We start from the raw sequence: 24,722 nt of genomic DNA on the forward strand, positions 1-24,722 counted from the left end.
ACCAACATAAAGTGTCGTAAAAGTGTGTTGTGCCACCACGAGTTGCCAGAACAGCTTTAATGCGCCAATGGGCCTTGGTATAGATTCTACTAGTGGCTCTAAACCATGGCAGGTAAATGCACCCCACACTATAACACTGTGGTTCCCAAACTGTGGGGCGTTCCCCCCCCTAGGGGTTGGGAGGGGGAGGGCGCGTGATGTTCCCCAATGCTGGAAGGGGGGCCCCAAGGGAAAAAGTTTGGGAACCCCTGCCATAACATATACTTTGTATCCCTCGTTTACTCAAGTGTTTCCTTTTATTTTGGCAGTTAATGGAATGCCTACAGTCGGGAAGGCCGCAGTTTGGGCAGCATTCGTGCCAAACTAGCTACAGCTTGTTGTGTTGTGACCATAGACATATAATCCATATAAGGGTTTTGTAACCTCTTACCCTATCAATGGATACCAGTCCTGACTTGAATGGGAACTGCCATCTATGGATTATATGTCTATGGTTGGTTGAGGCTGCTGGTTTGCCTTTTGCAGATTTTAAAATGCAATTGTGGGAAAAACGCACAGTTTGGAAAGCAAATGCCTACTGCTGGACAGAGAGGACTAGTCTGTCTGTAGAACTAAAATAATATTTTTCTCAACTCACAATTTGTATCTAACAGCAGCACTGTTATCCAAAGTAGCTCATCTTGAGATAGGCTACTGTCACAACGAGCGCATCGGTCATCACAGTGAGTAGCGTATGGCTTCATCATTAGGGGAGTCAGTGTACCACTGGAAATTGTATTTAGTAGCCTACTGTAGCCTATGATATGTACTGTATATATATTGCCTTCTAATATTGTACAATCTGTGTGTTGCTTCATTGGCGTGGGCTATTGTTTGTTTGAATTCAAAACCAGATTGATCTCAGTTTGTCACTCATGAGTAGTCACTCATTTTGGTTATTTGCCTATATAGAAATAAGCCCCCGAGCCTATGATTTCTTAATCCGGCTCTGTATGTGGATTTTAATTAATGGAATTTTTGTAGGGATTTATACATTTTTCGTTAGGAGAAATCAAGTTTGAAATTTCATGAAAATTACAGATGTTAGAAGCCTTTTTAAAACTGAAATACACTACTACTGCTTTGCAGGAAAATTCTCAGCAACAAAAGAGGGATCAAATTAAGATCCTACATCTGTACCTGTGGTTGAGTGTACAGTAGATAGACAGGGCCTTGAAGGGCCTTGTGTACTGTGTTCTCCCAGAGAGAGGCTGAGGCTGTTGTGTGGCTCACAAAAAACCTCCCACATACACTTACCTTCTCATCATTCCCTGAAACATGGATTTGATTAAATATGCCTCCTATGCCTGCAGATCACATTTCTGGGTGGGCTGCAATAAAGTATGTGTGTGGGTAAGGAAAATGAATAAATATTGCATAAATGTATAGTACAGAAAAATACCTTTGTTAAATCATGGGATGTAGTTGTATTTATTCCTGCAGTCAAAGGTTTTCTACCCTTCAGCTGAGAAGTTAAATCATCAGTGTGACTGTCAAAACACAGCAGATCTACAGTCATGTATCTGCACAGGCTCTAATAACTAGATATATCCCCAGTGGGGAGCCAGTGTTACTCATCTTGCTACAGAGCTCTCTCTGGCTTCTCACATCTAAAGTCAGACCCAGACCCTGCCCTGCAAGGACACAACCCCAGGGGAGTGATGTCATTCCGGGTTGGGGAGGGAGGGGTAGGGAACGAAGAGGGTAGTGGGGGAGAAGGGGGTGGGATGATTACAGTGGGAGAGGAGGATGAGGAGGAGAGAGGGGACTAGAGTGGCAGAGGGAAATTGGAATGAGGCTAGCTGGGGAGGGGAAGAGAGGGAGTTGGATGGAGGGGGAATGAAACAGGGCATTGTTGTGTCTGTTGTTAATGGTAGCGTTGTGCAGTGTGCTTCTCTCAGGGTTTTATAGGCATGGATAGGAGATGAGGACGAGCAGCTCAGCAGTAAAGAAATGTGCTGTGGTTTTAATCCTCTACATCCCCTTCGTCCTCACATCTGCCCCTGACTCTCACTTCCCACTTCTCTATGTGATTCCAACAATTTACTGCCTTTGCACAGACACACAAACACGCACACACACACACACGCACACAAGAACGTACGCATGCGCACCGGCAAACACACACACATACACACACACACACATACACACAGTCTCTCTGACAGAGTGGATGCCACTGTTCACTGCCAGCCCAGATGCGTATCTCTGACCATAACATCTTCAGAACAGGACAACCCTTTTAAAGGCGTTCCACTTTGTCCCCAGTCTGACTGACTACGCTACATGAATCCCTAACATAGGATTTAGGAGGAAACAGACATTGAGAGATGATAGTTGTCCAATGTTGTGTACAGTATACGTCTTATATTTCATAGATGTGACACCTCCTGCCGACCCCCTGTCCCCTCTGTTACCTCCTGGTATGATTGGCCACTTCTCTGCTTTCTGTTTGTGGTCACGCCTTGTGCCACTGTGCCAGCACTCACCAGAGGCCACAGGAAGTATTTGAGAGAGTTTGCACTTCCCTACCTTCCTCCATCTGGCATGTCCCCTCTTCCTGCTCCAGTGCCCCCCCCCCCACCCCCCACACACACATACAGTATACACCAGCTCCACACACCCACGCTAATCAGGACATGCTTGTTCTCGTCCATTACTCTCACCCAAGCAGCTGCTTCTCTTCCTGTCTTCTCTGTTTCATTAGTTTTTTCCTCTTTTCCTTCAATCTGCATAATCTCCAGTAGTTTACTCAATCTAATATAATTGATTTCTGGAGCTGCTTGGAAACGATAATCAATAGCCACAGCCATTATGGAAATCAAGTTAAATTAGGATTGGCGTTATTGCAGCTCTCTAACTGGCTAACTGTAAATGACGAGTTTTGTTCCAAAACGCTATATACACACATTTTTCACATTTGTGTTTTTACATCAGAAATTATTGTTTATGGGTACCTTTATGTGTGTGTATGTCACGTTCCTGACCTGTTTTCTGTTGTTTTTGTATGTGTTTAGTTGGTCAGGGCGTGAGTTGGGGTGGGCATTCTATGTTATGTGTTTCTATGTTGGGTTAAATGTGTTGCCTGATATGGTTCTCAGTTAGAGGCAGGTGTTTGACGTTTCCTCTGATTGAGAACCATATTAAGGTAGGCTGTTCTCACTGTTTGTTTGTGGGTGATTGTCGCTGTGTCTGTGTTTTGTTGCACCACACGGTACTGTCTCGTTCGTTCATTCGTTTTTCCTGTTCGTGCGTTCTTCGTTATATGTAGTTCTCATGTTCAGGTCAGTCTACGTCATTTGTTTGTTATTTTGTAAATTATCAAGTGTAGTTCGTGTCAGTGTTCGTCTAGCCTATTAAATTCATTATGTCTACATACCTTGCTGCGTGTTGGTCCGATCCATGCTCCTCCTCGTCTGAGGAGGAGAACGAATATGACGACCGTTACAGAATCACCCACCAACAAAGGATCAAGCAGCGGGGTAACGGGCAGCAGCAGCAGCAGCGGGACCAGGAGAAATGGACATGGGAGGACGAGCTGGACGGAAAAGGACCCTGGGCAGAGCCAGAGGAGTATCGCCGCCCCAAAGCAGAGCTGGAGGCAGCAAAAGCAGAGAGGCGGCGTTTCGAGGAGCTAGCTCGGCAGCAGGAGCCGGATCTGGGTTACACCACTTGGGAGGAAATAGACAGGTGGTCGGTTGACCCAGGGAGAGTGCCGGAGCCCGCCTGGGATTCGATGGAGCAATGTGCAGAGGGATACCGGCGAATGAGGTTAGCACGACGACGCGGTAAGAAGCCCGTGAAGAAACCCCAAAAATTTCTTGGGGGGGGGGGGGGGGGGGCTAAAGGGTAGTGTGGCGAAGGCAGGTAGGAAACCTGCGCCCACTTCCCATGCTTACCGTGGAGAGCGGGAGTACGGGCAGACACCGTGTTATGCGGAAGAGCGCACGGTGTCTCCTGTACATGTGCATAGCCCGGTGCGGGTTATTCCACCTCCCCGCACTGGCCGGGCTAGATTGAGCATTGAGCCAAGTGCCATGAAGCCGGCTCTACATATTTGGCCTCCAGTACGTCTCCTTGGGCCGGTGTACATGGCACCAGCCTTGCGCATGGTGTCCCCGGTTCGCCTACACAGCCCAGTGCGGGTTATTCCACCTCCCCGCACTGGACGGGCTACGGGGAGCATTCAACCAGGTAAGGTTGGGCAGGCTCGGTGCTCAAGGGAGCCAGTACGCCTGCACGGTCCGGTATATCCGGCGCCACCTTCCCGCCCCAGCCCAGTACCACCAGTGCCTACACCACGCACCAGGCTTCCAGTGCGTCTCCAGAGCCCTGTTCCTCCTCCACGCACTCTCCCTGTGGTGCGTGTCTCCAGCCCAGTGCCTCCAGTTCCGGCACCACGGACCAAGCCTCCTGTGCGTCTCCAGAGCCCTGTACGCACTGATCCTTCTCCCCGCACTCGCCCTGAGGTGCGTGTCTCCAGCCCGGTACCACCAGTTCCGGTACCACGCACCAGGCCTATAGTGCGCCTCGAGAATTCAGTGTGCCCTGTTCCTGCTCCCCGCACTAGCCTTGAGGTGCGTGTCTCCAGTCCGGTACCACCAGTTCCGGCACCACGCACCAGGCCTACTGTGCGCCTCAGGAGGTCAGAGTCGGCCGTCTGCCCAACGCCGCCTGCACTGCTCGTCTGCCCAGCGCCGTCTGAGCTGCCTGCCTGCCCAGCGCCGTCTGAGCCATCCGTCTGCCCAGCGCCATCTGAGTCATCCGTCTGCCCAGCGCCATCTGAGCCATCCGTCTGCCCAGCGCCATCTGAGCCATCCGTCTGCCCAGCGCCATCTGAGCCATCCGTCTGCCCAGCGCCATCTGAGCCATCCGTCTGCCCAGCGCCATCTGAGCCATCCGTCTGCCCAGCGCCATCTGAGCCATCCGTCTGTCCCGAGCGATTAGAGCCGCCCGTCTGTCCCGAGCCGTCAGAGTCGTTCGTCAGTCAGGAGCCGCTAGAGCCGTCCGTCAGTCAGGAGCCGCCAGAGCCGCCAGCCAGTCAGGAGCCGCCAGAGCCGCCAGTCAGTCAGGAGCCGCCAGAGCCGCCAGCCAGTCAGGAGCCGCCAGAGCCGCCAGCCAGTCAGGAGCCGCCAGAGCCGCCAGCCAGTCAGGAGCCGCCAGAGCCGCCAGCTAGTCAGGAGCCGCCAGAGCCGCCAGCCAGTCAGGAGCCGCCAGAGCCGCCAGCCAGTCAGGAGCTGCCAGAGCCGCCAGCCAGTCATGAGCCGCCCTCCAGTCATGAGCCGCCAGCCAGTCATGAGCTTCCCTCCAGTCATGAGCTGCCCTCCAGTCATGAGCTGCCCTCCAGTCATGAGCTGCCCTCCAGTCATGAGCTGCCCTCCAGTCATGAGCTGCCATATAGTCCGGAGCTGCATCTAGTCCGAAGCAACCATTCAGTCCAGAGCTGCCTCTCTGTCCGGAGCTGCCCTTCAGTCCGGAGTTGCCCCTCTGTCCTGAGCTACCCCTCTGTCCTGAGCTACCCCTCTGTCCTGAGCTACCTCTCTGTCCTGGGCTACCTCTCTGTGCTGAGCTACCTCTCTGTCCTGAGTTGTCTCCTCTATTTAGGAGGGGCCTTGGTGAAGGTTCCTGGACCAGGGTCGGGGGTGAGGGTCGCCAATCAAGGGACGCTAAGGAGGGGGACAAAGACAATGGTGGAGTGGTGTCCTCGTCCTGCGCCGGAGCCGCCACCGCGGACAGATGCCCACCCAGACCCTCCCCTTGAGTTTTAGGGGTGCGCCCGGAGTTCGCACCTTGAGGGGGGGGGGGGGGGGAGGGGGGGTTCTGTCACGTTCCTGACCTGTTTTCTGTTGTTTTTGTATGTGTTTAGTTGGTCAGGGCGTGAGTTGGGGTGGGCATTCTATGTTATGTGTTTCTATGTTGGGTTAAATGTGTTGCCTGATATGGTTCTCAATTAGAGGCAGGTGTTTGACGTTTCCTCTGATTGAGAACCATATTAAGGTAGGCTGTTCTCACTGTTTGTTTGTGGGTGATTGTCGATGTGTCTGTGTTTTGTTGCACCACACGGTACTGTCTCGTTCGTTCATTCGTTTTTCCTGTTAGTGCGTTCTTCGTTATATGTAGTTCTCATGTTCAGGTCAGTCTACGTCGTTTGTTTGTTATTTTGTAAATTATCAAGTGTAGTTCGTGTCAGTGTTCGTCTTGCCTATTAAATTCATTATGTCTACATACCTCGCTGCGTGTTGGTCCGATCCATGCTCCTCCTCGTCTGAGGAGGAGAACGAATATGACGACCGTTACAGTGTAAAATATTACTGTTCTCAGATTTGTTATTCATAGATTTTAGATGTGTATTAAAATGGGTTTTGTTGCAAAACTACAGTATATATATTCATAATGTAGCTGGAATGGAATGTTAGTATCCTGTATATACAGTAATATTATTTACCCGGTCAAGTCACTATGCCCCTACCGCAAAATACCGCTGACATATATTTTTATCAGTAATTATGATAAAACATGGGCATAAATATAAAGTTTAGTAATTCATTTTTTTAAATACAGTACTAATCTGAAGGGGCACGTGCCCCTGCGCCCCCCTATGGGCATGACACCTCTGCCTACCAGTGGTGATGTATACATTTCTGCTCTGGCATGTAAAGGACAGTGGACGGTCTGTGTGTAGTATCGTATCTCTTTATTTGTGTGTGTGTGTATGCGCGTGCATGCGTGTGTGTGGTGGTAACGACCCAGCGCCACAAGGACACGTCTGAGGCGGATGTGGCTGTGTCAGGTGTCCCTGAGCGTTTCTCAGTGAGGCGGAGAGAGGAGCAGGAGAAACACAAGCTGTGTGGATCTGATGACTATCACTGTCAACCCCACGCCCCACACTGCTCCTGCTGCTGCTGTCTGCTGTTCTGTTCTGTTCTCCCTCTCTCTCCATGTAGTACATGAAGGCCCGTGCCCGGGGCAAGGTGTCGCCCATCCGATGCTTGTCATTCTTGCTGTTTTCATGTGTTTAGTTACAATCCCCCCTCCTCAAGGCGATGGCTGTTGATGTGAGAGTGACGGAGCAGTTGCCATGTCGATGGGCTGAAGCCTTCTTAATCAGTGTTCAGCTCTGTAGGAATGGGTTGTATAAATTGTCTAAGATATGAAGCCCACTCATTGGGATATATTATGTCTGAGTATGTGATTAGCTTATTGTTTGCGTATGCAGATCTTTGATTTGTATGTGGAGATATTTGATGTCAGAGTATTTTTTCTACAATTGAAGATGAAAGCACTAGGCACTTACAGCACAACAGTGTAAAAGACATAATTTATTTAAAAGGTTACCAAGATCAGATTATCTGATTTATCAAGTATTTAGGTCAACATTTTACATAAAATATTCCTGGAAATGGATCCCATTCATTCCAAATTATTTTTTATTTTGTCTCACCCAGTAGAATAATTGACTGAAGAAGCCTGCTTATAAACGTTGTATATGCAGGAACATATACATGGCATAGGTTTGATTGTATTCTAGCTAACAACTTCCCCATTGACAATAATACACGTATTTGTTACACATCCTTTGAAATGGTTATTAGACCCGTCTTTGAAAAGTTTATACTCTTGCTGTTGCCTCCAGTAACTGTCCAGTGTTTCCATATTTCTATGAAATGAATTGATAATGAATTATATTATAATGAATTAGTTACAATATGAGTGAAATTGTTTTCCTTCTAATTTAAAAAAATTAAGTATGTTAAATAGCAGCTTTTCTGTGTTGGAATGGTGTGGGCGCACCCCAACAACAGAATGGTGTGGGCGCACCCCAACAACAGAATGGTGTGGGCGCACCCCAACAACAGAATGGTGTGGGCGCACCCCAACAACAGAATGGTGTGGGCGCACCCCAACAACAGAATGGTGTGGGCAAACCCCAACAACAGAATGCTGTGGGCAAACCCCAACAACAGAATGGTGTGGGCGCACCCCAACAACAGAATGGTGTGGGCAAACCCCAACAACAGAATGCTGTGGGCAAACCCCAACAACAGAATGGTGTGGGCGCACCCCAACAACAGAATGGTGTGGGCGCACCCCAACAACAGAATGGTGTGGGCAAACCCCAACAACAGAATGGTGTGGGCAAACCCCAACAACAGAATGGTGTGGGCAAACCCCAACAACAGAATGCTGTGGGCAAACCCCAACAACAGAATGGTGTGGGCGCACCCCAACAACAGAATGGTGTGGGCGCACCCCAACAACAGAATGGTGTGGGCAAACCCCAACAACAGAATGCTGTGGGCAAACCCCAACAACAGAATGGTGTGGGCAAACCCCAACAACAGAATAGTGTGGGCGCACCCCAACAACAGAATGGTGTGGGCGCACCCCAACAACAGAATGCTGTGGGCGCACCCCAACAACAGAATGGTGTGGGCGCACCCCAACAACAGAATGCTGTGGGCGCACCCCAACAACAGAATGCTGTGGGCGCACCCCAACAACAGAATGGTGTGGGCGCACCCCAACAACAGAATGGTGTGGGCGCACCCCAACAACAGAATGGTGTGGGCAAACCCCAACAACAGAATGGTGTGGGCATACCCCAACAACAGAATGCTGTGGGCGCACCCCAACAACAGAATGCTGTGGGCGCACCCCAACAACAGAATGCTGTGGGCGCACCCCAACAACAGAATGGTGTGGGCGCACCCCAACAACAGAATGGTGTGGGCGCACCCCAACAACAGAATGGTGTGGGCGCACCCCAACAACAGAATGGTGTGGGCGCACCCCAACAACAGAATGGTGTGGGCGCACCCCAACAACAGAATGGTGTGGGCGCACCCCAACAACAGAATGGTGTGGGCAAACCCCAACAACATAAATGGTGTGGGCAAACCCCAACAACAGAATGGTGTGGGCAAACCCCAACAACAGAATGGTGTGGGCAAACCCCAACAACAGAATGGTGTGGGCGCACCCCAACAACAGAATGGTGTGGGCAAACCCCAACAACAGAATGGTGTGGGCGCACCCCAACAACAGAATGGTGTGGGCGCACCCCAACAACAGAATGGTGTGGGCGCACCCCAACAACAAAATGGTGTGGGCAAACCCCAACAACAGAATGGTGTGGGCGCACCCCAACAACAGAATGGTGTGGGCAAACCCCAACAACAGAATGGTGTGGGCGCACCCCAACAACAGAATGGTGTGGGCGCACCCCAACAACAGAATGGTGTGGGCGCACCCCAACAACAGAATGGTGTGGGCAAACCCCAACAACAGAATGCTGTGGGCGCACCCCAACAACAGAATGGTGTGGGCGCACCCCAACAACAGAATGCTGTGGGCGCACCCCAACAACAGAATGGTGTGGGCGCACCCCAACAACAGAATGGTGTGGGCAAACCCCAACAACAGAATGCTGTGGGCAAACCCCAACAACAGAATGGTGTGGGCGCACCCCAACAACAGAATGGTGTGGGCGCACCCCAACAACAGAATGGTGTGGGCAAACCCCAACAACAGAATGCTGTGGGCGCACCCCAACAACAGAATGCTGTGGGCGCACCCCAACAACAGAATGCTGTGGGCGCACCCCAACAACAGAATGGTGTGGGCGAACCCCAACAACAGAACGGTGTGGGCGAACCCCAACAACAGAACGGTGTGGGCGAACCCCAACATCAGAACGGTGTGGGCGAACCCCAACAACAGAACGGTGTGGGCGAACCCCAACAACAGAATGGTGTGGGCGCATACCGTTTATAAAAAATTTGAATGCGAATAGACATCCTCCTCTATGAGGAAATAGCAAGCAGTTTTGAAACGGTCTGTTTGAGATACGAGTTTGAGGTGGAGTTTTTGAGATGGTTTTTTCCCCTCCAATTTATGCTTTGGTCACAAATAGGAGTATAGGATGAGTCGGCAACATTATTTGGGTATGAGTTAACATAATATGAACTTTTTAAAAGTTTGATTTTCACTGTACAGTTACAGTAAGTGGCAGTTCATCAGTGCTTTATGGAATGAGTTTGTGATGACTTTGCTCCCTCTCTGAATATTTTTTGTGGTTAAAATCTTCTATCCCATATGGATGATTTAAATATGTCGGACCTGTCTTGTAAGCCCATGTGGGCCCATGCTTAATACTGTGAGAAGGGTGAAATAATGGAGAGGAGGGTGAAATAATGGAAAACTTGGGAGAGGAGGAAGGACTTCTACTCTCTCAGTAACACTCTCATCGCAGCGGATGTTCAACTCTTGTGCTCTGAAGTAAAAGTTTAACTCTTGTTCACCCCTCTTATACCCAAACAGTGACTGACTCATTTGAACTTAGGAAGAGAGGAAAAGCTGCTGTGAAAATCACGTTTTTGCTGTCTTGCTCTGTTATTACCGGGTCAATCGCAAACATATTTTTATTTACTGTATTCCATTAACCCGCCCGGCTCTCAGCTGATACGGGGCTCTGATGGATTCAGCTTATTTTCTATGGGTTGGGAGTCTGCTTTGCCTGAGCTACGTGGCAAATTGGCTGTGTTCTTTTTTTTCTTATTCCTTTAGTTCATCCTCTCTTCTCCCTCTTGCTGTAGAACGAGAGAGACCAGGCTGAGTGAATTGAAGGGGCAACACTAATAAAGTAACAGGACTGCTCTCCATCTGTGGCTGGATTCCTGCTTGACCCTTTCGTTTAATTGAGGTCACTGCCTTTCTAAATTGTCATGTGCGCTTGTCACCCTGAGCGTGGAACATCTTTACGCTCATCTCCAAAACCCGGGATAAATTATGCATGAACCTCGGGTGCCCCAGTCTCTCACACATGGTGTGCCAAACACACTTCCTGAACCTGTCAGTCCTCGCTATCTTTACACACACTTTCTCTCCTCTCTTTCCCATCTTTCCTCCTGTCTTTCCCCTCACCTTTCTCTCTCTCTCACGCCTTCATTCTTGTTCTCTTTTTCATGAAAGATACATATATATACTGTCGCTACATCGGGGCTCCTTTACATGACCTCTGATATTTAGCATGCAGGCTTTTTTGGGAGAGCAGAGGGCTGTGTCTTTCCAGTAACGTGCAAGCCTGGCTTCTTTCTGGGTTCTGGAGACATGCAGTGCCCTGGTGCTCAAGCTTTTTGCTTGGGAATCGATCCCCTCCCTATGGGTAGTGTGTGACATGCTAAAGAATAAAGCTGGCTAGGTGATGGTCTGCCTGAAGCGAAACAGTGTTTAACCCTCTTTCTACTACCTAGCAGAGTCAACCACTGGGCACGGGATGAACAGATGTGGTGGGTTTCTGTTTAGTGAAAATAAAAAATGGTCTCTGTTCTCTTTCTGTGCGCTCAGCTGGGGCTGATGTGACTCCTGAGGAGTGCAGAATGCTGTGTTTGTATCTGGGTAATTACTCCACTTTAGTTCCAGGAAGAAGCCAGCCCATCTACCTGAACTGTGGCTCACCTTGCTCTAACGTTAGTAATTACCCTTTAGAGATTCTCCACCAACCCCATGCACACATCCACCTCTCCTGGGCTAGAAATAGACTCTTCCCCACTGAGACCGTCTCGCTGGTGGAGGATGAGAACCATGGGTAGAGCTAATGAACGTGAAGCGTTTGTGTGCGTGTGCATGTGTGTGTGGAATCCAGGTTTACTTTAGCTTTCTGGTGCACTGAAAAACCTCTCTGTTTTGGTACAGGTATACACAAAGGAATGGGTTCTTTCACTTTCTCTCAAAGTCTCCCATTAAACCATGTAGCCTACTCATCCAATTAAGTGTTGACTTTGTGCCTTTGTGAAGTCACTGTGCAGCTCCTAACAGAAGACACCAGCATTAAAGTCTGCCGTCGTCATTGACCCACCAGGCCAGCTCTAATTGGGCAGAATGCATCACCTGAGCTGACCTGCATACTGATTCAGCCATTTCTACCCAGACTGGCCCTCTGGGGCTTCCGTGCCCTTCACACCAGCCCTGACCTCATGACCCTATAAACCCTGAACCATCCACCCATCTCCTCAACCTGATCCAAGGTACCCGGTTGCATTTGACGTTCAATATCCTCCGTCCTGGTTTTTGTTTTCCTCAGCTATAGAGTTACAGTACATGACCTTGAAGAGTTTCTCTACTATCTAGCTGGCCTGTGAATGACCCTGTGTCTTTTTATTGGCTTGATGAATCCGAGGTTGTCTGTGTAGAACTGGGAATCTTTGCAGAGACACAGCTCTGTTCTCAGTAATATGAACCCAGTATCATGGTGTGTGTGAGCTACTTATCAGCGGTGGCGCTTTACACCTCTGCCTACAGTTGTGCAAACATCGCAACACACACACACACACACACACACACACACACACACACACACACACACACACACACACACACACACACACACACACACACACACACACACACACACGTGTACTGTATACACATATACACTGAACACTGCAACCACAAGGAGCAAGGAGAGGTACTCTCAGGGCCGTTAAACGGTGTGTGTATGTTTGCACCTGCGTAAGTCGTTCATCAATCACACTGTAACAAGTCTCAGCAGCGGTTTGTTTATCTGCATTTAGCAGACTAAATGGAGAATCGACTTGATTTAAAGCGCAATTCCACTGCAGGCTTTCCTGCTTCATTACGCCAATCTCCTTACCTCTCCTCTCTCTCTCTCTCTCTCTCTCTCTCTCTCTCTCTCTCTCGCTCTCTCTCTTTTTTTTCTTCTCTCTTTCTTGTCGTGCACTCCAGAGCTGAAGTTCCCTCATCCTCCCACCCAGTGCTCCTTCTCTCCCCCTCTTTCTTCCCAGGTAGGCCTTCTCCTTGGTGAGGAGAGGGGGAGCGGAGTGCTCAGAGCTAACTGACATGAAGACAGGTCCCTAGGCAGGGCAAACTGTGCAATAGTGGGAGTCCCCGAGCTGTGCAGCTTGTTTGTGAGGCGTTTTGTATCAGATGGGTTTGGGGGGAGGAGAGCTGATATTGGGAGGTACACAGTGTTCTGCTGTAAATTGGATGTCCCTCGTGCCTCGTGAGGTGTACGTGCTCCCCCTGACAGAGCAGTGTGGAGGGAGAAGGGAGAGAGGGAGACAGAAGGTGGGAAAAGAGGGAGAGGGAGGGGGATGCACTGAGAAATGCCTCAACTCTGTTTATGTCTGACCTACTCCAGAGTGTGCAGTGTTCAGACTGTAAGAGGAGGTATTGACCACTCTCTCAGTCCTTGGTTGTTAATGGTTATTTATTTTCCCAGCGGCACCATATATGACATAGAGGGGTTTGATTACACGTGTGGTTTGAAGAAGACACATTTTCTGTTTTTTATTGTTGAATGGAAGTACCGAGGTTAAGTATATAATTTACTCTGAAGTCATTTATCTTCTGCTTATTGATTCCATTTAGAATTTAACTTTCAGATCTTACTGACTCCATTATAAAGTAATAACCCCCAGTCAATAAATGGTGCTCTCAAGTAATGTGTATATTGAATGTAGGTTTATTGGAATGTACCATTAAGCCGTGGTAGACGGGGGTGGGGGTGCATATATCATCATGTCTGTGTTCAGTCAGCAGTGATGGGAACAGAATAAGAGACAAACCACTCTCCGCCAGGTCCAGTAAATTCATCATCTTGTTTTTATCCCCCCTCTAATGGGTCTCTCAAGGATGAGTGTATAGCATAAGGGGAATTATGGCCCGGTGTCAATCTGTTTAAACTGAAATGAGATGTAATTTTCTCTTCCGAGGAGAGAGAGAGAGGGAGATTGAGAGGGAGAGGCAAAGAATGAGTGATTTAGATGGATAAAGGAATGAGCGATTTAGATGGAAATCAGGTTAGATATGCACAAGCAAATAAAATGAAAATAGAGGTGAATTCAATGCTATGTAAATGAAGCCAACACTAAATGTGTAGTTACATGTAGAGAGAGAAATGAGAGAGAGAGAGACGGGGAGGGAGATATTTTTGAAATAAAGAAAATACCTTTATTTGGCCCATCATTAAAATAGAAACTTTAATTTAAACAGATGACTAAATTAAAACCAAGCCCCCCCACAAAATCCCCAGAAGGTTCACCAGCCCCCCATATACATGCTCCAGTTTCAGCTGATCCAGCCCCAGCAGTACAGCTCTGAGGTCCGTACAACGTGCCCCCTGCATCTCATGTTTCCTAGTCTTCCAGATGTATCTTTTTGCCTGCTCCAACAGGTAATTTACTAGACTGTCCCTAAGCCTATTTGCTAAACTATACCTAGGCCCTCCAACATACAGGTCTACAGTCAGCCCCAACCCTAGGCCGGTACACCACCCACCCAGGACTGAAAACATCGCTACCAGCCTGGAATAAGAAAAAAACGGATGCTGCACTGTCTCCTCCTACCCACAGAACAGACACTCCCTCCCCACTGATGGATCAAGGTGCGACACATATCTGTTCGTAGCGATAGCCACATTAATAATCCTCCACTATAGATCAGCAATACGCCTCTCTATGGGATGCTTATACAGGGAGTGCCAACATCCTCTCAGAGAAGAGCCCGGTCCCATCCCCCCGGCCACCTCGTTGCCCTCAGCCCGTGCAGATGATCTTCCTGAGCCACCTTCACAGCTTTTTTGCTGGCTGTGCAAAAGGCCCCCAGCTCCGGAGTCTTGAACGATAGGATCATTCCCTCACCCTCCTGGTATTCCTCTGCAGCGGCAGCAATGGTGGAAGGAGGTAGGTCAGTGTAATTTGCCTATTCCCCAGCAGTTCTCTGAATGAGCCTGGTAGTGCAGCAAGGATCCCCTACACCACCTGCTGCAGCAGCCTGGTTGACTTTATGAATGAAGCCTCAGCCATGTCGCTAGCAGATTTACACCCAGCTTCTTCTTGCAGGTCACCCAACTTAGTGAACCCCGCTCTCACAAGCCTGGCCCGCAAGCTGTCAGAGGTCAGCATTCTGGTCTGGATTAGTTGGTTCTGACACAGTGGCCCCTCCTTCTTTTCCATGCTCCTGGTCGTGAAACGTTTCTGTGAACATATAGTATTTTTCCACGCCAAAAGCACAGTGCGGTAGAGTGGAGTAATGGCTGACATATCTACCTGCTCCAGATCCAACAGGAACAAGGGCCTGTCATACCCAAGGTCCCTCCCCTGCTCTCCTCAGAACAGTCCAAGCAGTGTCTTTCCAGCACACCCCCTGCTGGTACAGAAGTCTCTGTGCAGCTTGTAAGCGGAAAGCTGTCACTCTGTACCCAATGTCCACCAGCTCTTGGCCCCCCTCATGCAAAGAGAGGTGTAACACTGCTGGCGTGTCCAGTGTTGGCCAGGCCAAAATAAATCCACCAGCAACCACTCTGTGGGGGGTAAAACACCATCAGCCTGTGCCAGAGCATTGAAGTAGCCAAGTTGTTAGCGAACACGACCCTTCCCCTGAAAGACATCAGTGGCAACAACCACGGCCATTTAGACAACTTAGCCGCAACTATGTCCATCAACCCCTCCCAATTTCTCTCCTGAAACTCTAAGGTCCCCAAGAAAACCCCTAAGAACTTCAACCCTACTCTGTCACACTGTAGCCCCCCAGGAAGACTAGGAGATCCTGCTCTGACCCACTGTAGCCCCACAGGAAGACTAGGAGATCCTGCTCTGACCCACTGTAGCCCCACAGGAAGACTAGGAGATCCTGCTCTGACCCACTGTAGCCCCCCAGGAAGACTAGGAGATCCTGCTCTGACCCACTGTAGCCCCACAGGAAGACTAGGAGATCCTGCTCTGACCCACTGTAGCCCCCCAGGAAGACTAGGAGATCCTGCTCTGACCCACTGTAGCCCCCCAGGAAGACTAGGAGATCCTGCTCTGACCCACTGTAGCCCCCCAGGAAGACTAGGAGATCCTGCTCTAACACACTGTAGCCCCCCATGAAGACTGGGAGATCCTGCTCTGACCCACTGTAGCCCCCCAGCAAGACTAGGAGATCCTGCTCTAACCCACTGTAGCCCCCCAGGAAGACTAGGAGATCCTGCTCTGACCCACTGTAGCCCCCCAGGAAGACTAGGAGATCCTGCTCTAACCCACTGTAGCCCCCCAGGAAGACTAGGAGATCCTGCTCTGACCCACTGTAGCCCCCCAGGAAGACTAGGAGATCCTGCTCTGACCCACTGTAGCCCCCCAGGAAGACTAGGAGATCCTGCTCTGCCCCACTGTACCCCCCAGGAAGACTAGGAGATCCTGCTCTGACCCACTGTAGCCCCCCAGGAAGACTAGGAGATCCTGCTCTAACCCACTGTAGCCCCCCAGGAAGACTAGGAGATCCTGCTCTGACCCACTGTAACCCCCCAGGAAGACTAGGAGATCCTGCTCTAACCCACTGTGTTCCCCCAGGAAGACCAGGAGATCCTGCTCTGACCCACTGTAGCCCCCCAGAAAGACCAGGAGATCCTGCTCTAACCCACTGTAGCCCCCAGGAAGACTAGGAGATCCTGCTCTGACCCACTGTAGCCCCTCAGGAAGACTAGGAGATCCTGCTCTGCCCCACTGTAGCCCCCCAGGAAGACTAGGAGATCCTGCTCTAACACACTGTAGCCCCCCAGGAAGACTAGGAGATCCTGCTCTGATCCACTGTAGCCCCCCAGGAAGACTAGGAGATCCTGCTCTAACCCACTGTAGCCCCCCAGGAAGACTCGGAGATCCTGCTCTGACCCACTGTAGCCCCCCAGGAAGACTAGGAGATCCTGCTCTAACCCACTGTGTTCCCCCAGGAAGACCAGGAGATCCTGCTCTAACCCACTGTAGCCCCCCAGGAAGACTAGGAGATCCTGCTCTAACCCACTGTGTTCCCCCAGGAAGACCAGGAGATCCTGCTCTGACCCACTGTAGCCCCCCAGAAAGACCAGGAGATCCTGCTCTAACCCACTGTAGCCCCCCAGGAAGACTAGGAGATCCTGCTCTGACCCACTGTAGCCCCCCAGGAAGACCAGGAGATCCTGCTCTAACCCACTGTATTCCCCCAGGAAGACTAGGAGATCCTGCTCTGTCCCACCTCACTCTTCTCCCAGTTCACCTTAGCTGATGCCGTTCGCTCAAACAACACTAATGCCCTGCTAACCTTATCTACATCTACCTCCCCTTTAATAAACACTGTTACATCATCAGCGTAAACCGACAATGAAGCCGACCTCCGAGCTACTACCCCTAGAACTTTGAACTTGTGTCTAAACAGCCGATTTGCCAAACCCTTGGACAGTACTTTGTAATCCAAGCAGAGCAATGACACCGGCCCCCTTCTTTGGCAGTAATGACAGCACTGCCCACTGGCAGCTGACTGGTAAACAGAGTTCTCAAAGGACTCCCGAAAGACCTCCAAGAGGTGTTTATAAAACTCAGCTGTCAGTCTATCAACCCCCAGCACACTGCCTGGGGAGAGCTGCTGCACAGCCGCTGTTAGTTCCTGAAACTAAAGATCACCCTCCAGCCCAGCACTCTGCTCAGGCCCGAGCTTAGGCAGCCCCTGTAGAATCTCCTGAGCACACTGAGGATCAGTGTTGCTGTCACTGTAGAGGTCTGCGTAGAAGTCCATAGTCGTCCTCCTCATCTCCACTGGATCCGACGTCAGAGACCCTGAAGGACGCCGAAGATGGATGATCTGCTTCTGCTGCGCTGACTTCCTCTCCAGGTTGAAGAAGAACACACTCTGAGCGCACCCTTCACCTGATCTTGTAAAAAAGACCCCAGCTGCGTCCGCTTAGCCCTCAACTCCCTTTCTGATCCGGAGTCCTACTGCCCAATAAGGCTATTTTCAATGTCTCTAATATCCTGCTCCAACCTGAATGCACTACCATCGCTTTGAAAAATGTATGTAATTGTACTTTCCTGTGGATATATTGTCTCACATTCCTACTGCCAAAAGGACCACCTGCACGGACAATCGGTAAATTACATTAAAAGACAATTTTATTAAACATTCTGGCTTGTAGAGGTCGTGAGAGGAAACTTTCTTGATTCAAACGCTCATTTCTGCCCGACGTAGAACTCTATGCAATTTCCAGGCAAGCAATTCCGATGTTTGGGGTAGAGCCAGACGCGACAGTGGATCCATCAGTGCCACGCTCGTCCCGCTCCCTGTGCGTGGATGCATGCCTCTTATGTCCAATTTCCCCACACTCAAAACCCTTCAGACTACCTTTGGTTGCATAAACCATGTAGGCTTTCCCCTATACCTCACCTTCTACAAAATATGTAAAGTTTGAAAACCTGCCTTCTAGCCAACACGCGGTAACGTTTCAACAGTGGGGTTTTACATCCAAGTAATAACTCTCTCATTGGGCTGGCAAATTTCCTGTAAGGTGCGAGCTCTCGCATCAGGCCGCCATCAAGGATGGATATAGTAACCCTCGCCAGGGAGAAAAGTGACGTGATTTGCAAAAGAACATAATTTAAAGTAAAACCTGTCTCAACCAGACGGTTGACAAGGCGCTACACTTTCAGAAACACAACCACTGCTTTTTTCATTTGCAAAGCAGTTGAAATATTTTCATGGCCAACCTGTGCTCCCACAGCGAGGAGAACATCCTCCACCGTCACATTCGACTCAGGCTTATACCTGAACCCATGGCGGAGAGACAGGTACGGTGTCTCCACGTGAGACTCCATCCCCACTCTCACCAAACAAATCAATCAATCAATCAATCAATCAAATGTATTTATAAAGCCCTTTTTACATCAGCCAAAGTGCTATACAGAAACCCAGCCTAAAACCCCAAACAGCAAGCAATGCAGATGTAGAAGCACAGTGGCTAGGAAAAACTCCCTAGCGGAGGCAGGAACCTAGGAAGAAACCTAGAAGTCCTCTTCTGGCTGTGCCGGGTGGAGATTATAACAGTACATGGCCAAGATGTTCAAACATTCATAGATGACCAGCAGGGTCAAATAATAATATTCACAGTGGTTGTAGAGGGTGCAACAGGTCAGCACCTCAGGAGTAAATGTCAGTTGGCTTTTCATAGCTGATCATTCAGAGTTAGAGACAGCATGTGTGGTAGAGAGAGAGAGTTGAAAACAGCAGGTCTGGGACAGGTAGCATGTCCAGTGAACAGGTCAGGGTTCCATAGGCGCAGGCAGAACAGTTGAAACTGGAGCAGCAGCACGGCCAGGTGGAATGGGGCCAGCAAGGAGTCATCAGTCCGGGTAGTCCTGAGGCATGGTCCTAGGGCTCAGGTCCTCTAAGAGGAGAGAGATAGAGATAGAGAGAGAGAGATAGAGATAGAGATAGAGATAGAGAGAGAGAGAGAGAGAGAGAGAGAGAGAGAGAGAGAGAGAGAGAGAGAGAGAGAGAGAGAGAGAGAGAGAGAGAGAGAGAGAGAGAGAGAGAGAGAGAGAGAGAGAGAGAGAGAGAGAGCATACTTAAATTCACACAGGACACTGGATAAGGTGAAATAGGAGAAATACTCCAGATATAACAGACTGACCCTAGTCCCTCGACACATAAACTATTGCAGCATAATTACTGGAGGCTGAGACAGGAGGGGTCGGGAGACACTGTGGCCCCGTCTGACTATACCCCCGGACAGAGCCGACCAGGTAGGATATAACCCCACCCACTTTGCCACCCACACAGTCCCCACACCACTAGAGGGATATCTTCAACCACCAACTTACAACACTGAGACAAGGCCGAGTATAGCCCACAAATGTCACCCAAGCGACTAACTCACCCAACAATTTAGGCTATATAACCACTAAATCAAATTACTTAACCTAAAATCATGCAGGGGAAAAAAAGATAAGAAACAAGAAAGAAATTAGCTTAAAAAAGGGACAGCAAACCCTGTCACCACCAACAGCACCCTCACACAACCAACTCCAGAGAGAGAGAGAAGGAGCTCTGAGAGAGGTGAGGCCGCCATTGTACGTAGTTGAAACGCTGTCTCCCATTGATCAAAGTGGGTGGATTCCTCGTCTTGCAACGTGCAGATAATCATGTCACCCGCGCCCCCTCTAACTCCATCGGGAGTGGTTTGGTGTGTATAGATAATTTCCTCTCTGTTCTCTCATCTCCCTGTCTTGATGTGTGTGATCTGTGTGGGGTGAGATAGGTTTGAGTTTGACACACACATACACAAGTGCATGTGCATTTGCACGCAAGCAGACACAGACCCACAGTGATATAGGGTTGGATTTTTGGAATTTCATTAGATAAACTACATATCAAAAACAAATCCCAGTCCCTCAGTCATACAATGTTAATGACTCTGGGCTCCTTTCATCTCAGGACCTTTTAATATGATCTTTATACTCATTACTCAAGTTTAATGGTGTCACTAGTTGTCATTAATGTACAGCTGTGGTTTAGTGTGTTCAGACATTACATAATTCAATCTGAGACAAATTTCAGTTTGTATAGGAGAGAGGCCTGAAAACAATGCTTCCGTCTTCCTATGCTTCTTCCATAAGCTTTATCGAGATACCATCATTTCATGTATTCTTAATACCAAGCTACACCCACCATAACTCTCCCTTCCCCCCAACCCACACACCCCTTAACCCCCTCACCCTCACCCTAGTTCCCCCTAATCTTAAACTTAATAATTAGATTTGGTTATCCCTGGAGAAATACATATCCCAGGTATGTTTTATCTCCTGCAAAAAATAGGTTCCAGCAGCTCTAGTCATTTATTAGCTGGATTCACCTCACCACTCTGCCGCCTTATCGCAAATTGATGGGAGCCGTTAACACCAGGCATTTTACTTACAAATGTCTAATTTTGGGAACATTTAGCTTCGTCACAGTGAGTCTGAGCGGATGACTTCGTAACCCTGTGTCACGCTGTGACAGAGGTGTGGCTACGCTCTGGAAAATAAGATTTTGTATTTTCTGCTCCCTTACTCTCCACAGAGGGTGAGTTTTGTACCTCGTTTTAATGCTTTTGGAAATGTATCTCAAGCATCTAGCAGAGATTCAGCTCATTTTAGAGTCAGAGTACCTTGCCAGGTGCTTTGGCACTATTTGACAGGACGTGACAGCTGTTAGACGTGGTGTGGGGGACAAAGTCTTTGGTGGCGTATGGATAGCATGTGCTACTTCCTGACATCAGTCCAATGCGCTAGAGAAGGCAGTAAGTAGAAGGAGCAGGACAGTAAACACTAACCTATGCCACCGTCAACTATGATGACACTCCTGTGAATAACTAGATGGAATAGGGGAAGAAAACAAACAGAAATTGGACCAACTGTTAGTCCCCACAATGTCAATTGCTATTTCTAGGGGTTTTAGGGTTAAAGTTAGTGTTAGTGTTAGGGTTATAATTAGGTTTAGTGTTAGCAGCTAGGGTTTTTAGGGTTAGGGTTAGGAGCTAGGTTTAATGTTAAGGGTTAGGTTTAGGGTTAGGGGTTAGGGAAAATAGGATTTAGAAACGTTAGTTATACAAGACTGTGTGTGTGTGTGTGTGTGTGTGTGTGTGTGTGTGTGTGTGTGTGTGTGTGTGTGTGTGTGTGTGTGTGTGTGTGTGTGTGTGTGTGTGTGTGTGTGTGTGTGTGTGTGTGTGTGTGTGTGCGTGCGTGCGTGCGTGTGTGTGTGTTTATTATTATTTATTTTTTATTTCACCTTTATTTAACCAGGTAGGCTAGTTGAGAACAAGTTCTCATTTACAACTGCGACCTGGCCAAGATAAAGCAAAGCAGTGTGACACAAACAACAACACAGAGTTACACATTGAATAAACAAACATACAGTCAATAATACAATAAAAAAAGTCTATATACAGTGTGTGCAAATGAGGTAGGATAAGAGAGGTAAGGCAATAAATAGGCCATAGTGGCGGAATAATTGCAATATAGCAATTAAACACTGGTGATAGATGTGCAGAAGATGAGGGTGCAAGTAGAGATACTGGGGTGCAAAGGTGCAAAATAAATCAAATAAATAACAGTATGGGGATGAGGTAGTTGGATGGGCTATTTGCAGATGGGCTATGTACAGGTACAGTGATCTGTGAGCTGCTCTGACAGCGGGTGCTTAAAGCTAGTGATTTTTGCAGTTTGTTCCAGTCATTGGCAGCAGAAAACTGAGCAAGTGCTATGATGAAACTGGCTCTCATGAGGACCACCCCAGGAATGGAAGACTCAGAGTTACCTCTGCTGCAGAGGATAAGTTCATTAGAGTTACCAGCCTCAGAAATTGCAGCCCAAATACATGCTTCACAGAGTTCAAGTAACAGACACATCTCAACATCAACTGTTCAGAGGAGACTGTGTGAATCAGGCCTTCATGGTCGATTTGCTGCAAGGAAACCACTACTGAAGGACACCAATAAGAAGAAGAGACATGCTTGGGCCAAGAAACACGAGCAATGGACATTAGACCAGTGGAAATTTGTCCTTTGGTCTGGAGTCCAAATTGGAGCTTTTTGGTTCCAACCGCTGTGTCTTTGTGAGACGCGGTGTGGGTGAACGGATAATCTCGGCATATGTATTTCCCACCATAAAGTATGGAGGAGGAGGTGTTATGGTGTGGGGGTGCTTTGCTGGTGACACTGTCTGTGATTTATTTAGAATTCAAGGCACATTTAACCAGCATGTCTACCACAGCATTCTGCAGCGATACACCAACCCATCTGGTTTGTGCTTAGTGGGATTATCATTTGTTTTTCAACAGGACAACGACCCAACACACTTCCAGGCTGTGTAAGGGCTATTTTATCAAGAAGGAGAGTGATGGAGTGCTGCATCAGATGATCTGGCCTCCACAATCCCCGGACCTCAACCAAATTGTGATGATTTGAATGTCCTTGAGTGGCCCAGCCAGAGCCCAGACTTGAAACCGAACAATCATCTCTGGAGAGACCTGAAAATAGCTGTGCAGCTCCCCATCCAACCTGACAGAGCTTGAGAGGATCAGCAGAGAAGAATGGGAGTATCTCCCCAAATATAGGTGTGCCTAGCTTGTAGCATCATACCCAAGAAGACTCGAGGTAGTAATCTCTGCAAAAGGTACTTCATTAAAGTACTGAGTAAATGGTCTGAATGTAATTTTATGTGCAAAAATGTCTAAAAACCTGTTTTCATTTTGTCATTATTGGGTATTGTGTGTAGATTGATTTGGGGGGAAAAAACTATTTAAACATTTTAGAATAAGGCTGTGACGTAAAAAATGTGGAAAAAGTCAAGGGGTCTCATTACTTTCCGAATGCAATGTACACTGAATAATCTAAAATGATGAATCCCATATTGGTCTTTCACATTCAGGCCAACCTAAGCTGTACTGTGCAGTAGGCTAATAGTAGGCCTACTATTGAAACAGATAAACTGAGTCAGAAATTCACAGGTTTCAGGTTTTCGTTCTCAAAGTCACACCTTATTTTTTGACAGACAGACAGAAAAACTGAAAGATTCTATGTTCTAAGTACATAGCAATGTTTAAACCACATCAGGAGACCACCTTTGTGGTCTGTAAAAAATCTACGAAATTGATTTTGATTTGACTTTGACTTTGATTTTTGAGAGTAGTTACCCTTTAATTCAAGTGTGCAGGCACCTAGCACTCCAGGAGGGGGGTGGGGGAGGGGATGTGTTTCGTTGAGCCCTAGGAGGGGGAATCACCTTGCCTGGGCGTTAATCGAATTGCACTGTGTCCAGCACTGATCCACATCCCATACCGCAGGATTACTCTCTGCAACTTCTGCTCCTGCCAGAACTCTGTTTATCGGCTCTCCAATGCAATTTAATACACACCCCAAAGAACCCTTTCTCTGGTGCTGGGCTTGCAGCTTTACCATTCAGGTGTCTTAATCTTGTCAGGAGGAATGCATGAATCTCTCAGATCTCAATTTCAATGCTCACCACGGCTGCAACGGTGGCCATATTTGTCAGGAAAAACTGAGAACCAGAACCCAGGGAGAATAATCTCTGAGAGAGAGAGGAGACGGAGACCAATACAAACACACAAAGAAGCATATTAATAATAATTATACTTTACCTTAACCTTGCAGGTTAGCATTGGGTGTGATAAGTAAACGGGTCACAGGTGCCCATATGGATCCAAAGGGAGTTGGAAACGACTGCCCTAAAAAACAGATGGATTCACATCCTGGAACACCTCAACATGCAATGCACTCTGGGAGAGGTTGTAGGTCAGGAAATGGGGGAATGTGGGATTATCGCTGTGCGTCATAGAAAGAGCAGATTAGCTATGCTCTCACGATGGTGTATGGGTTGAACATAAAGACCCTGAGGCCGTTTCAGTATTGGAGCTACATTGAGCTGATTTTGACCCCTAAATTTAAGTCTCTGGCTTGCTCGAGCAGTGAAGGTCTAGGCTATTGATTCTGAATTATTCATCAGATGGCATTTGCAAAATGCCTATAATCTCAGAGTCAGACGATGACTCAAGTATGCATTTAATTTGTCTACTGTATACCGTTACTCTCTCCATTAGTCTTTACAGTAACGTGACTTTGACTTCTGTATGAAAATACCAGTATACTAAAACATGAGAGTGATTGGCTGTTATACATTACCCTTTCTATTGTATGCTCCGTCTCATTCAATCTGAAGAGGATCTGCCCTTGTTACCATGAAGCATATGAGCTGGCGTCATCCACTGGTTCCGTATTCATCCCCGACACTCAATACAATGAGTCCTAATAGCTGAAAGGAAGCTATGGCAAAGAGGTTTGATACAATAGGTGCTAATACATTCACCATGCAATGACGCAATGACAG

General features: G+C 48.3%; 1 protein-coding gene across 1 annotated transcript in view; it reads left to right on the forward strand.

Moving 5' to 3' along the window:
- LOC120059822 (receptor-type tyrosine-protein phosphatase gamma-like) overlaps positions 1–24,722 on the forward strand; it is a 329,292-nt gene that overhangs the window by 50,941 nt on the left and 253,629 nt on the right. Inside the window, exon 2 of the mRNA XM_039008877.1 lies at positions 14,727–14,751. Coding sequence (XP_038864805.1) covers positions 14,727–14,751 — 25 coding nt within the window. The remainder of the gene's footprint in view (positions 1–14,726; positions 14,752–24,722) is intronic.

The sequence above is a fragment of the Salvelinus namaycush genome, chromosome 2 (genome assembly GCF_016432855.1).
Source record: "Salvelinus namaycush isolate Seneca chromosome 2, SaNama_1.0, whole genome shotgun sequence".
Classification (NCBI taxonomy): domain Eukaryota; kingdom Metazoa; phylum Chordata; class Actinopteri; order Salmoniformes; family Salmonidae; genus Salvelinus; species Salvelinus namaycush.